At 43.8% G+C, this 12,472-nt stretch overlaps 1 protein-coding gene across 1 annotated transcript; it reads left to right on the top strand.

The window, feature by feature from the left end:
• The first annotated feature begins 3,386 nt into the window (after positions 1-3,386).
• On the top strand, positions 3,387-10,423 carry LOC140138694 (uncharacterized). Its single transcript, XM_072160448.1, has 5 exons — positions 3,387-3,525; positions 4,073-4,174; positions 7,590-7,768; positions 9,130-9,229; positions 10,284-10,423. Exons 1-5 carry the CDS (start codon positions 3,387-3,389, stop codon positions 10,421-10,423), a joined length of 660 nt encoding a protein of 219 aa, XP_072016549.1.
• Positions 10,424-12,472: the final 2,049 nt, after the last annotated feature.

Here is a 12,472-nt window from a genome sequence, read left to right on the forward strand (position 1 = left end):
ACATAGGGGCTGGAAAAGGACCAGCCTCTGTCATGCTTGATGGAGTGACACGTATTGGCAACATAGGGGCTGGAAAAGGACCAGCCTCTGTCATGCTTGATGGAGTGACACGTATTGGCAACATAGGGGCTGGAAAAGGACCAGCCTCTGTCATGCTTGATGGAGTGACACGTATTGGCAACATAGGGGCTGGAAAAGGACCAGCCTCTGTCATGCTTGATGGAGTGACACGTATTGGCAACATAGGGGCTGGAAAAGGACCAGCCTCTGTCATGCTTGATGGAGTGACACGTATTGGCAACATAGGGGCTGGAAAAGGACCAGCCTCTGTCATGCTTGATGGAGTGACACGTATTGGCAACATAGGGGCTGGAAAAGGACCAGCCTCTGTCATGCTTGATGGAGTGACACGTATTGGCAACATAGGGGCTGGAAAAGGACCAGCCTCTGTCATGCTTGATGGAGTGACACGTATTGGCAACATAGGGGCTGGAAAAGGACCAGCCTCTGTCATGCTTGATGGAGTGACACGTATTGGCAACATAGGGGCTGGAAAAGGACCAGCCTCTGTCATGCTTGATGGAGTGACACGTATTGGCAACATAGGGGCTGGAAAAGGACCAGCCTCTGTCATGCTTGATGGAGTGACACGTATTGGCAACATAGGGGCTGGAAAAGGACCAGCCTCTGTCATGCTTGATGGAGTGACACGTATTGGCAACATAGGGGCTGGAAAAGGACCAGCCTCTGTCATGCTTGATGGAGTGACACGTATTGGCAACATAGGGGCTGGAAAAGGACCAGCCTCTGTCATGCTTGATGGAGTGACACGTATTGGCAACATAGGGGCTGGAAAAGGACCAGCCTCTGTCATGCTTGATGGAGGACACGTATTGGCAACATAGGGGCTGGAAAAGGACCAGCCTCTGTCATGCTTGATGGAGTGACACGTATTGGCAACATAGGGGCTGGAAAAGGACCAGCCTCTGTCATGCTTGATGGAGTGACACGTATTGGCAACATAGGGGCTGGAAAAGGACCAGCCTCTGTCATGCTTGATGGAGTGACACGTATTGGCAACATAGGGGCTGGAAAAGGACCAGCCTCTGTCATGCTTGATGGAGTGACACGATTGGCAACATAGGGGCTGGAAAAGGACCAGCCTCTGTCATGCTTGATGGAGTGACACGTATTAGCAACATAGGGGCTGGAAAAGGACCAGCCTCTGTCATGCTTGATGGAGTGACACGATTGGCAACATAGGGGCTGGAAAAGGACCAGCCTCTGTCATGCTTGATGGAGTGACACGTATTGGCAACATAGGGGCTGGAAAAGGACCAGCCTCTGTCATGCTTGATGGAGTGACACGTATTGGCAACATAGGGGCTGGAAAAGGACCAGCCTCTGTCATGCTTGATGGAGTGACACGTATTGGCAACATAGGGGCTGGAAAAGGACCAGCCTCTGTCATGCTTGATGGAGTGACACGTATTGGCAACATAGGGGCTGGAAAAGGACCAGCCTCTGTCATGCTTGATGGAGTGACACGTATTGGCAACATAGGGGCTGGAAAAGGACCAGCCTCTGTCATGCTTGATGGAGTGACACGTATTGGCAACATAGGGGCTGGAAAAGGACCAGCCTCTGTCATGCTTGATGGAGTGACACGTATTGGCAACATAGGGGCTGGAAAAGGACCAGCCTCTGTCATGCTTGATGGAGTGACACGATTGGCAACATAGGGGCTGGAAAAGGACCAGCCTCTGTCATGCTTGATGGAGTGACACGATTGGCAACATAGGGGCTGGAAAAGGACCAGCCTCTGTCATGCTTGATGGAGTGACACGTATTGGCAACATAGGGGCTGGAAAAGGACCAGCCTCTGTCATGCTTGATGGAGTGACACGTATTGGCAACATAGGGGCTGGAAAAGGACCAGCCTCTGTCATGCTTGATGGAGTGACACGTATTGGCAACATAGGGGCTGGAAAAGGACCAGCCTCTGTCATGCTTGATGGAGTGACACGTATTGGCAAACATAGGGGCTGGAAAAGGACCAGCCTCTGTCATGCTTGATGGAGTGACACGATTGGCAACATAGGGGCTGGAAAAGGACCAGCCTCTGTCATGCTTGATGGAGTGACACGTATTGGCAACATAGGGGCTGGAAAAGGACCAGCCTCTGTCATGCTTGATGGAGTGACACGTATTGGCAACATAGGGGCTGGAAAAGGACCAGCCTCTGTCATGCTTGATGGAGTGACACGTATTGGCAACATAGGGGCTGGAAAAGGACCAGCCTCTGTCATGCTTGATGGAGTGACACGTATTGGCAACATAGGGGCTGGAAAAGGACCAGCCTCTGTCATGCTTGATGGAGTGACACGTATTGGCAACATAGGGGCTGGAAAAGGACCAGCCTCTGTCATGCTTGATGGAGTGACACGTATTGGCAACATAGGGGCTGGAAAAGGACCAGCCTCTGTCATGCTTGATGGAGTGACACGTATTGGCAACATAGGGGCTGGAAAAGGACCAGCCTCTGTCATGCTTGATGGAGTGACACGTATTGGCAACATAGGGGCTGGAAAAGGACCAGCCTCTGTCATGCTTGATGGAGTGACACGTATTGGCAACATAGGGGCTGGAAAAGGACCAGCCTCTGTCATGCTTGATGGAGTGACACGTATTGGCAACATAGGGGCTGGAAAAGGACCAGCCTCTGTCATGCTTGATGGAGTGACACGTATTGGCAACATAGGGGCTGGAAAAGGACCAGCCTCTGTCATGCTTGATGGAGTGACACGTATTGGCAACATAGGGGCTGGAAAAGGACCAGCCTCTGTCATGCTTGATGGAGTGACACGTATTGGCAACATAGGGGCTGGAAAAGGACCAGCCTCTGTCATGCTTGATGGAGTGACACGTATTGGCAACATAGGGGCTGGAAAAGGACCAGCCTCTGTCATGCTTGATGGAGTGACACGTATTGGCAACATAGGGGCTGGAAAAGGACCAGCCTCTGTCATGCTTGATGGAGTGACACGTATTGGCAACATAGGGGCTGGAAAAGGACCAGCCTCTGTCATGCTTGATGGAGTGACACGTATTGGCAACATAGGGGCTGGAAAAGGACCAGCCTCTGTCATGCTTGATGGAGTGACACGTATTGGCAACATAGGGGCTGGAAAAGGACCAGCCTCTGTCATGCTTGATGGAGTGACACGTATTGGCAACATAGGGGCTGGAAAAGGACCAGCCTCTGTCATGCTTGATGGAGTGACACGTATTGGCAACATCGGGGCTGGAAAGGGACCAGCCTCTGTCATGCTTGATGGAGTGACACGATTGGCAACATAGGGGCTGGAAAAGGACCAGCCTCTGTCATGCTTGATGGAGTGACACGTATTGGCAACATAGGGGCTGGAAAAGGACCAGCCTCTGTCATGCTTGATGGAGTGACACGTATTGGCAACATAGGGGCTGGAAAAGGACCAGCCTCTGTCATGCATGATGGAGTGACACGTATTGGCAACATAGGGGCTGGAAAAGGACCAGCCTCTGTCATGCTTGATGGAGTGACACGATTGGCAACATAGGGGCTGGAAAAGGACCAGCCTCTGTCATGCTTGATGGAGTGACACGATTGGCAACATAGGGGCTGGAAAAGGACCAGCCTCTGTCATGCTTGATGGAGTGACACGATTAGCAACATAGGGGCTGGAAAAGGACCAGCCTCTGTCATGCTTGATGGAGTGACACGTATTGGCAACATAGGGGCTGCAATTTTCTTTTTGCTTCATTGTTCACCTCAAAATAGAGGGAACATACCTGACAGTGAAAATAGCCTATTTTGTTTGTGTCTTTTCCAATCTTTTATCAATAGAAGATGGTGGGGGTGTTTGTATGTATGTAATTGTATTTTATTAGACAAATTAAGAAACTTAGGCTAAGGTTAAGGGGGTGCTTGTTCAGGTCTTTTTAGCCTTCTGAGCATGTGTTGTTTTGCTGTTATTGTATTGTTGTATTTTGAATGAAATAAAGATTGATTGATTGATTGATGTGAACACAGATGATGATCATCCTACCAGCAAGGAGACGTTGATATCATCATGCTCATTGGACAGTGATATCTTCCATAAAGAACCTGACAATAAAATGGATGACAATAATGGTAAGAAAAAAGAGATTGAGAGACAGAGGCAGGGACTTAGCTAGGGGCAAACTCCCTCCCCCGGCTCCCTCCCCCCTGAAAATTTTCAGAGATGGGGACGGCAAAGAGTAAAGTGGTCCTTAATGTGTCTAAAAATGGGACAAAATATTGACAAATGGGGATGAAAATTTGGCTTTGCCCCCTCACACTAAAATCATGGCTACACAACTGGAGAGAGACATAGAGAGATAAAGGGATCTAGAGAGTCCAAAAAGGATGAATTAATAATAGCATCATGTTCTTTCTGTGCACAGTAATGTCATTGATAAATGCAGTAATAAAGACACTTGAAATGGATGACATCATAGCAATAATGGTATAGTGGTATGAATGAGAGAGAGAAGGATAGAGAAAGCTGGAGAGAGATAGAGAGACAGGCAGACATACAGACAGCCGGGACAGACAGACAAGCAGAAAGAGAGAGAATCAGATGGAGAGACACAGTGAGAACTAGAAGGCTATATATTTGTACACAAATACGGCTATACCCGCATGTTATCGGTGTACCCAAACTTACAGTCCTTTTTTGCTGAGGACTTAAAATAAAGAAATTGTAAAAAGTCGCCCAATTGAGCAGAAAATGTGTAAAAAGTGAAAGTCCAAGTCACAAGCTTTAATTGAATGTAGGTTGCACTGTCGTAGCACTTAAAATAAAGAAATTGTAAAAAGTCCCTCCCAGTGGAGTCGCTCTCTTACTTTCCATAGGTTGCTGTTGTCAGTGAGGCTATCCAATATGATTCAGGGGAAACTATTCCAGAGGGAGTATGTAAATTAAATGGAACAGCCATTTCAGAGGGAGTATGAAAATTAAACGGAACAGCCTTTTTTGGGGCCATTTCAGAGGGAGTATGTAAGTTAAATGGAACAGCCAATGGGTATGTAATTTAACTGGAACAGCCTTAACGCTTCACGCTGGTATTTCCAATTATGATATAATACGATATGTCTGTTTAGTCCTACGTGTGTGGGGTGTGTGGGTGTTAGTAACAACATAATTCACAGGTGCTATCTGTGTACATATTCCGAGCCCGGAAGCTGCTTTCTTTGATGAGAAACGGCCCGTCCTTTGTTTTAACATTTGGGGCCCTGGGGCCCATAATATTTGACTTATGAGGCCCATGTACATAATTATGTTGAAGTATAATTCTCTAGTGCTATCAGTAGACTCAAGCTGGCCACTGTAGCTACTTTATTTACTGAGTAACGGCCGGCCCTATGTTTTAGCGTTTGGGGCCCTGGACCAATATTATGTGATATATGGGGCTCATATGTACATATAACAATGTAATTCTCAGGTGCAATCTGTTTACAAACTCTGAGCCATAAAGCATGCTTTATATGATGAGAAACGGCCGGCCCTTTGTTTTAACATTTGGGGCCCTGGGGCCCAATATATATGACTTATGGGGCTCATGTACATATGTTAAAGTATGATTCTCAAGTGCTATCAGTAGACTCAAGCTGGGCATTGTAGCTGCTTTATTTACTGAGTAACGGTCGGCCCTATGTTTTAGCGTTTGGGGCCCTGGGGCCAATATTATGTGATATATGGGGCTCATATGTACATATAACAATGTACTTCTCAGGTGCAATCTGTGTACAAACTCTGAGCCATGAAGCTGCTTTATATGATGCGAAACTGCCGGCCCTTTGTTTTAACATTTGGGGCCCTGGGGCCCAATATATATGACTTATGGGGCTCATGTACATATGTTAAAGTATGATTCTCAATTGCTATCAGTAGACTCAAGCTGGGCACTGTAGCTACTTTATTTACTGAGTAACGACTGGCCCTAGGTTTTAGCGTTTGGGGCCCTGGGCCCCATATTATGTGACATATGGGATTCATATGTACATACAACAATATAATCCTCAGATGCAATCTGTGTACAAACTCTGAGCTCTAAAGCTGCTTTAATTGATGAGAAACGCCCGGCCCTTTGTTTTAACATGTGGGGCCCTGGGGCCCATAATTTTTTACTTATGAGGCTCATATACATATGTTTAAGTATAATTCTCTAGTTTTATCAGTAGACTCAAGCTGGGCATTGTAGCTGCTTTATTTACTGAGTAATGGCCGGCCCTATTTTTTTAGCGTTTGGGGCCCTGGGGCCCATGTTGTGTGACACATGGGGCTCATATATACATATAACAATATAATGCTTAAGACCTATTAGTGTACTAAATATGAATCCTGTAGGTACTTTATTTGCTGAGAAACGGCCGACCCCTTTTTTTAACATTTGGGCCTTTAGGGCCCCCTAGACTTGAACATCTAGGGCCAAAATGGGCAAAAGGCACATCTACAATTTAGGGCTTATACATGTGCCACATATGATCATTCTCAGGTGCAATCTGTGTTCAAACTCTGAGCCATAAATCTGGTTTATATGGTGAGAAACGGCCGGCCCTTTGTTTTAACATTTGGAGCCCTGGGCCCAATACATATGACTTATGTGGCTCATGTACATATGTTGAAGTATGATTCTCAAGTGTTATCAGTAGACTCAAGCTGGGCATTGTAGCTGCTTTATTTACTGAGTAACGGCCGGCCCTATGTTTTAGCGTTTGGGGCCCTGGGGCCCATATTATGTCACATATGGGGGTTTTATATACATATGACAATATAATAGTAAAGACATATCTGTGTACCAAATCTGAACCCTGTAGCTACTTTATTTGCTGAGAAACGGCCGGCCCTTTGTTTTAACATTTGGGCCTCTGGGGCCCCCAGCCTTGTACATCTGGGGCCAAAATTGGCAAAAGGCACATCTACAACTTAGGGCCCATACATATGCCACATATGAGCCCTAGTGATCTTGTACTTTTAGAGCTAGGCTTGTCAATCTGTTGCACCATATTTTAACATTTGGGGCCCTGGGGCCCATAATATATAACATATGGGGCTCTTGTATATTTGTAAATATAGAGCACCCCTAGGGCTACCAGCGTACCAACTCAGGGCCCTGAGGCTGCTTCATGTGATGAGAAATGGCGTGCTTTGTATTTTTCACATTTGGGCCCCTGGGGCCCGTGACCTTTGACCTCTGGGGCCGAGATGGGCAAAAGGCACTTCTACGGGGGAGGGCCCATAAGTGTACCACATATGGGCCCTGGGGCCCTTGTAGTTTTATCGCTAGCCTTGACAGAATGATGTGTTTGATAGGAGGAGAAGGAGGAGGAGAAGGAGATGAAACCACAGGATGGCAATATACCCGTCCATGCTTCGCATGCGGGTATAAAGAGAGAGGGACACAGATAGATAGACAGATAGAGAGAGAACAAGACAGAGACAGATAGACAGAAACAAACCTCAGCATTTAAAATAGAATGGATATTGAACTGAAAAGTTACATTCTTCCCTTTTTCACTTAAGAAATTGTCACATTGAAGCCAAAGGGCATCCTGTCTCATAAAGATGCCAAGAAAGTTGAAAACCTTAAAGCAGGTGCGCTCCATCAGGATCCCGGTGCAGCAAACCAATCAGCATCAATAGACCAGGGTGACATGCTGACAGGGAGTGCAGCACTAGACTACTATGAGATACTTTGTAAGGTAAGGTAGTAAGAGGCCTAGGGTTAGAGAATAGAATCCATAATTGTCCATTCCAGTTGAATCCATACACCACCTGTGGAACACATGACCTTAATCTTCCACACAGGGAGCGTGAATTTCAAATGGGGTTACCTGAAAGGGTGACTCCATTTTGAAATCTACACCCCTGTGTGGAAATTAAGGTAATGTCTTCTGTATGGGATGTATGAATTTCAACTTGGATTGCACATATCAGCATTTGCCAAAGATTGTCAGCAAAATGATACGGCTTTCGTCCAAAATAAATAATACACGCCGGAGTATTCAAGAGGAGGCTGGTCACCATGGACTAAAAATGATCACGCCACAGGAAATTTGGCGAAACTTGTGAACAGAAAAAATTAAATGACGGCAGATTTTTACAAGATATAAATATAAATTTTATACTACAAGATTGGTGACAAACTAAGCTTCAACAAACCCTTTTCGTCCATGAAAAAAGACCTTTCCATTCAAAAGAACGGACTAAAAACCGTGCGAAATTGGCCATTTTTCAAGGTTTTTCAAGCCTTTTCTGACCCGAAAACAAGTCGCGCTGAAAATGAAGCTTGAGTGAACACGACAAATTCATATGAATGCTTGCCAAATGTTGTTTGGAGACCTTTGCTGTTCTGTGGTATTATTTCCACTATTTTGCACATGCTGAAATGACACTTTCTTTGGTGTCAAGCCTAAACCTTTCCCTATCCTCGAACCCTCCCCTATCCCCAGCAATCAATATTGGCTTTCTCAAGAGAGTTACGTAAGTACTTTGCCAGACCACCTTTGATCGCAGGTGTAAGCATACCAGCTCTTTGAGTCCATGCGTGCGATTTACTACTACGTGCACTGGGGCACCCATAGTCCGACGAGTAGGACTTTTTTTTCTAACCAGATTATGTTCAGCTCAAACTATGATCACTAACTCATATGGCGCAAGAAAGACGAATCGCGAAACTCCAGTGACCGTGCCGCCCTTTTTTTTTTTCAGGCGGGGAGATTAGTGGACTTTTGCGGCCAATTTTTCTTGAGTGATCAGAGTCTGCATGAGTATAGTTGGTAACTGAGAAAAGACAGGTCCTATTCGTCGGACTAAGCACACATCAACGTCACTCTCTTGAGGAATTCAAATGGACAGTAGAAGCTGTAATGTCAGCGCCCATCTGCCCAGGCCCATCTGGTCACATCATGATAAAATGCCTTTTATCAAAATGGCCATTTATAAAATAACCTATGCTTAATGTTTAATGCTAAAAATGCAGAGATACAATAAGGCACCTTCTGGAGACATGACCTAAGCCTAAGCGTTCTCATACCAAGTATTTTATGTTAATGATTTACAGGCAAGGGAAGAAGCTATCGAATCTGAGAGAGAGCGAGGACTTCTGGAAAGTCTGAAGAAAAAAGAAGAATTACTTGATGCTGTCATGGAGTCTGCCATGGGTATGCTAAAGTTCCAAAAGGAACTTTATTTTGTCCTCAGGAGAACCCTTAGAGGTTCTTAAGGGGAACCATAAAAGGATCTTAGGACACTGAGTAACTTTTCTGAAAGTCATTTAAAACCTTTTTTGGTTCTCTAAAGGTTCTAAATTTTTAAGAACCTTATGAATGGAATAGGGAGGCTACCTTTAGAACTGTCAAATTCAAAAGGGGTTTGTAAAGATCTGAGAACCATTTGTAGAACAAAAAAGGTTCTGCACGAGTTTCTGAGAACAAAAAAAGTTTGTCAGAGTGCTCTAAGATCCTTTAGTGATTCATGCAAGAACCTGAGAGGATAAAAATGGTTCCTTTTCAAACTTTTTTTCTAAGAATGTACTTGTGATTCATGAGCATGATTATTGATACCCTAGAATACAAAATATAGTATACCTAGGCACGAAATAATGCCATTGAATCATCTGAGAGCAAGAGGTGAGAGAAAGAAAGAAAGAGAGCCACAAATATGTTCAAAGTGCGCAAAAATGTGCAGATTTGGTGTAAGTTTCTTTTTAAAAAAAGGAGTTGGGAGTCATTGGGTGTAATCTGATGAAAAAAGGTGTCATTGGGTGTAGAGTTTGCCTCAAAAAAGGGGGTCTATTGACAGGCACATGATAAGTACCACACTATCGGATCGGCTGTTTGTCAGTGGGTTATTCCAATTGAAATCCATAAACCCCCTATGGAAGACATGACCTTAAACTCCCACACAGTGGGAGCATTATATTTCAAATGGAGCCACCCATTCAGGTAGTCCCATTTGAAATTTACACCCCTGTGTGGAAGATTAAGGTCATGTCTTCCATAGAGGGTGAATGGTTCAACTGGAATAATCCATTGCTTCTCTATTATCATTACACAAGTGCACCAGAAATCCCATGTCCCTGATAGATACACAAGATCTGCATGGAAATTGGTTATTTGCATAATGAATAAAATGTTAAATCCTTTAGCTGGCACGTTTGTGTTTTAATGATATGTCATGTTTTGTCACTTTTTCATCTAAATATAAACTTTGCAGATAGTAAGAAAGCAACCAACCAATCCAAAAGCTGGTTTCAAGGATTTAAATCACTTTGGAGAAAGTCCCAATATAATGCGATCAAGCCACATCCAACTCTCAGCTCACATATAAGAATGCAAATTGAAGGTAAGAGATGAAGCCAATCACATGTCTGCTTTCATGAGCTAACCAATCAGAAAGCTGGTTTCAAGGATTTGAATCACTTTGGAGAAAGTCCCAATATAATGCAATCAAACCACATCCAACTCTCAGCTCACATATAAGAATGCAAATTGAAAGTAAGAGATGAAGCCAATCACATGTCTGCTTTCATGAGCTAACCAATCAGAAAGCTGGTTTCAAGGATTTGAATCACTTTGGAGAAAGTCCCAATATAATGCAATCAAACCACATCCAACTCTCAGCTCACATATAAGAATGCAAATTGAAGGTAAGAGATGAAGCCAGTCACATGTCTGCTTTCATGAGGTAACCAATCAGAAAGCTGGTTTCAAGGATTTAAATCACTTTGGAGAAAGTCCCAATATAATGCGATCAAACCACATCCAACTCTCAGCTCACATATAAGAATGCAAATTGAAGGTAAGAGATGAAGCCAATCACATGTCTGCTTTCATGAGCTAACCAATCAGAAAGCTGGTTTCAAGGATTTGAATCACTTTGGAGAAAGTCCCAATATAATGCAATCAAACCACATCCAACTCTCAGCTCACATATTAGAATGCAAATTGAAGGTAAGAGATGAAGCCAATCACATGTCTGCTTTCATGAGTCAACCAATCAGAAAGCTGGTTTCAAGGATTTAAATCACTTTGGAGAAAGTCCCAATATAATGCGATCAAGCCACATCCAACTCTCAGCTCACATAAGAATGCAAATTGAAGGTAAGAGATGAAGCCAATCACATGTCTGCTTTCATGAGCTAACCAATCAGAAAGCTGGTTCAAGGATTTAAATCACTTTGGAGGAAGTCCCAATATAATGCGATCAAGCCACATCCAACTCTCAGCTCACATATAAGAATGCAAATTGAAGGTAAGAGATGAAGCCAATCACAGGTCTGCTTTCATGAGTCAACCAATCAGAAAGCTGGTTTCAAGGATTTAAATCACTTTGGAGGAAGTCCCAATATAATGCAATCAAACCACATCCAACTCTCAGCTCACATATTAGAATGCAAATTGAAGGTAAGAGATGAAGCCAATCACATGTCTGCTTTCATGAGTCAACCAATCAGAAAGCTGGTTTCAAGGATTTGAATCACTTTGGAGAAAGTCCCAATATAATGCAATCAAACCACATCCAACTCTCAGCTCACATATAAGAATGCAAATTGAAGGTAAGAGATGAAGCCAATCACATGTCTGCTTTCATGAGTCAACCAATCAGAAAGCTGGTTTCAAGGATTTGAATCACTTTGGAGAAAGTCCCAATATAATGCAATCAAACCACATCCAACTCTCAGCTCACATATTAGAATGCAAATTGAAGGTAAGAAATGTAGCCAATCACATGTCTGCTTTCATGAGTCAACCAATCAGAAAGCTGGTTTCAAGGATTTAAATCACTTTGGAGAAAGTCCCAATATAATGCAATCAAACCACATCCAACTCTCAGCTCACATATAAGAATGCAAATTGAAGGTAAGAGATGAAGCCAATCACATGTCTGCTTTCATGAGTCAACCAATCCAAAAGCTGGTTTCAAGGATTTGAATCACTTTGGAGAAAGTCCCAATATAATGCAATCAAACCACATCCAACTCTCAGCTCACATATAAGAATGCAAATTGAAGGTAAGAGATGAAGCCAATCACAGGTCTGCTGTCATGAGTCAACCAATCAGAAAGCTGGTTTCAAGGATTTAAATCACTTTGGAGAAAGTCCCAATATAATGCAATCAAACCACATCCAACTCTCAGCTCATATATTAGAATGCAAATTGAAGGTAAGAGATGAAGCCAATCACAGGTCTGCTTTCATGAGCTAACCAATCAGAAAGCTGGTTTCAAGGATTTAAATCACTTTGGAGAAAGTCCCAATATAATGCAATCAAACCACATCCAACTCTCAGCTCACATATAAGAATGCAAATTGAAGGTAAGAGATGAAGCCAATCACATGTCTGCTTTCATGAGCTAACCAATCAGAAAGCTGGTTTCAAGGATTTGAATCACTTTGGAGAAA

Source organism: Amphiura filiformis, chromosome 2 (assembly GCF_039555335.1).
Source record: "Amphiura filiformis chromosome 2, Afil_fr2py, whole genome shotgun sequence".
In the NCBI taxonomy this organism is placed as follows: Eukaryota; Metazoa; Echinodermata; class Ophiuroidea; order Amphilepidida; family Amphiuridae; genus Amphiura; species Amphiura filiformis.

What these genes read in the sequence shown, in the direction of transcription:
- LOC140138694 (XM_072160448.1), top strand. Translation starts at nt 3,387, where the DNA reads ATGCTTGATGGAGTGACACGTATTGGCAACATAGGGGCTGGAAAAGGA. An exon ending in CATGCATGATGGAGTGACAC is followed by an intron (nt 3,526 to 4,072) that starts GTATTGGCAACA and finishes ATGTGAACACAG; the next exon opens with ATGATGATCATCCTACCAGC. An exon ending in ACTATGAGATACTTTGTAAG is followed by an intron (nt 7,769 to 9,129) that starts GTAAGGTAGTAA and finishes AATGATTTACAG; the next exon opens with GCAAGGGAAGAAGCTATCGA.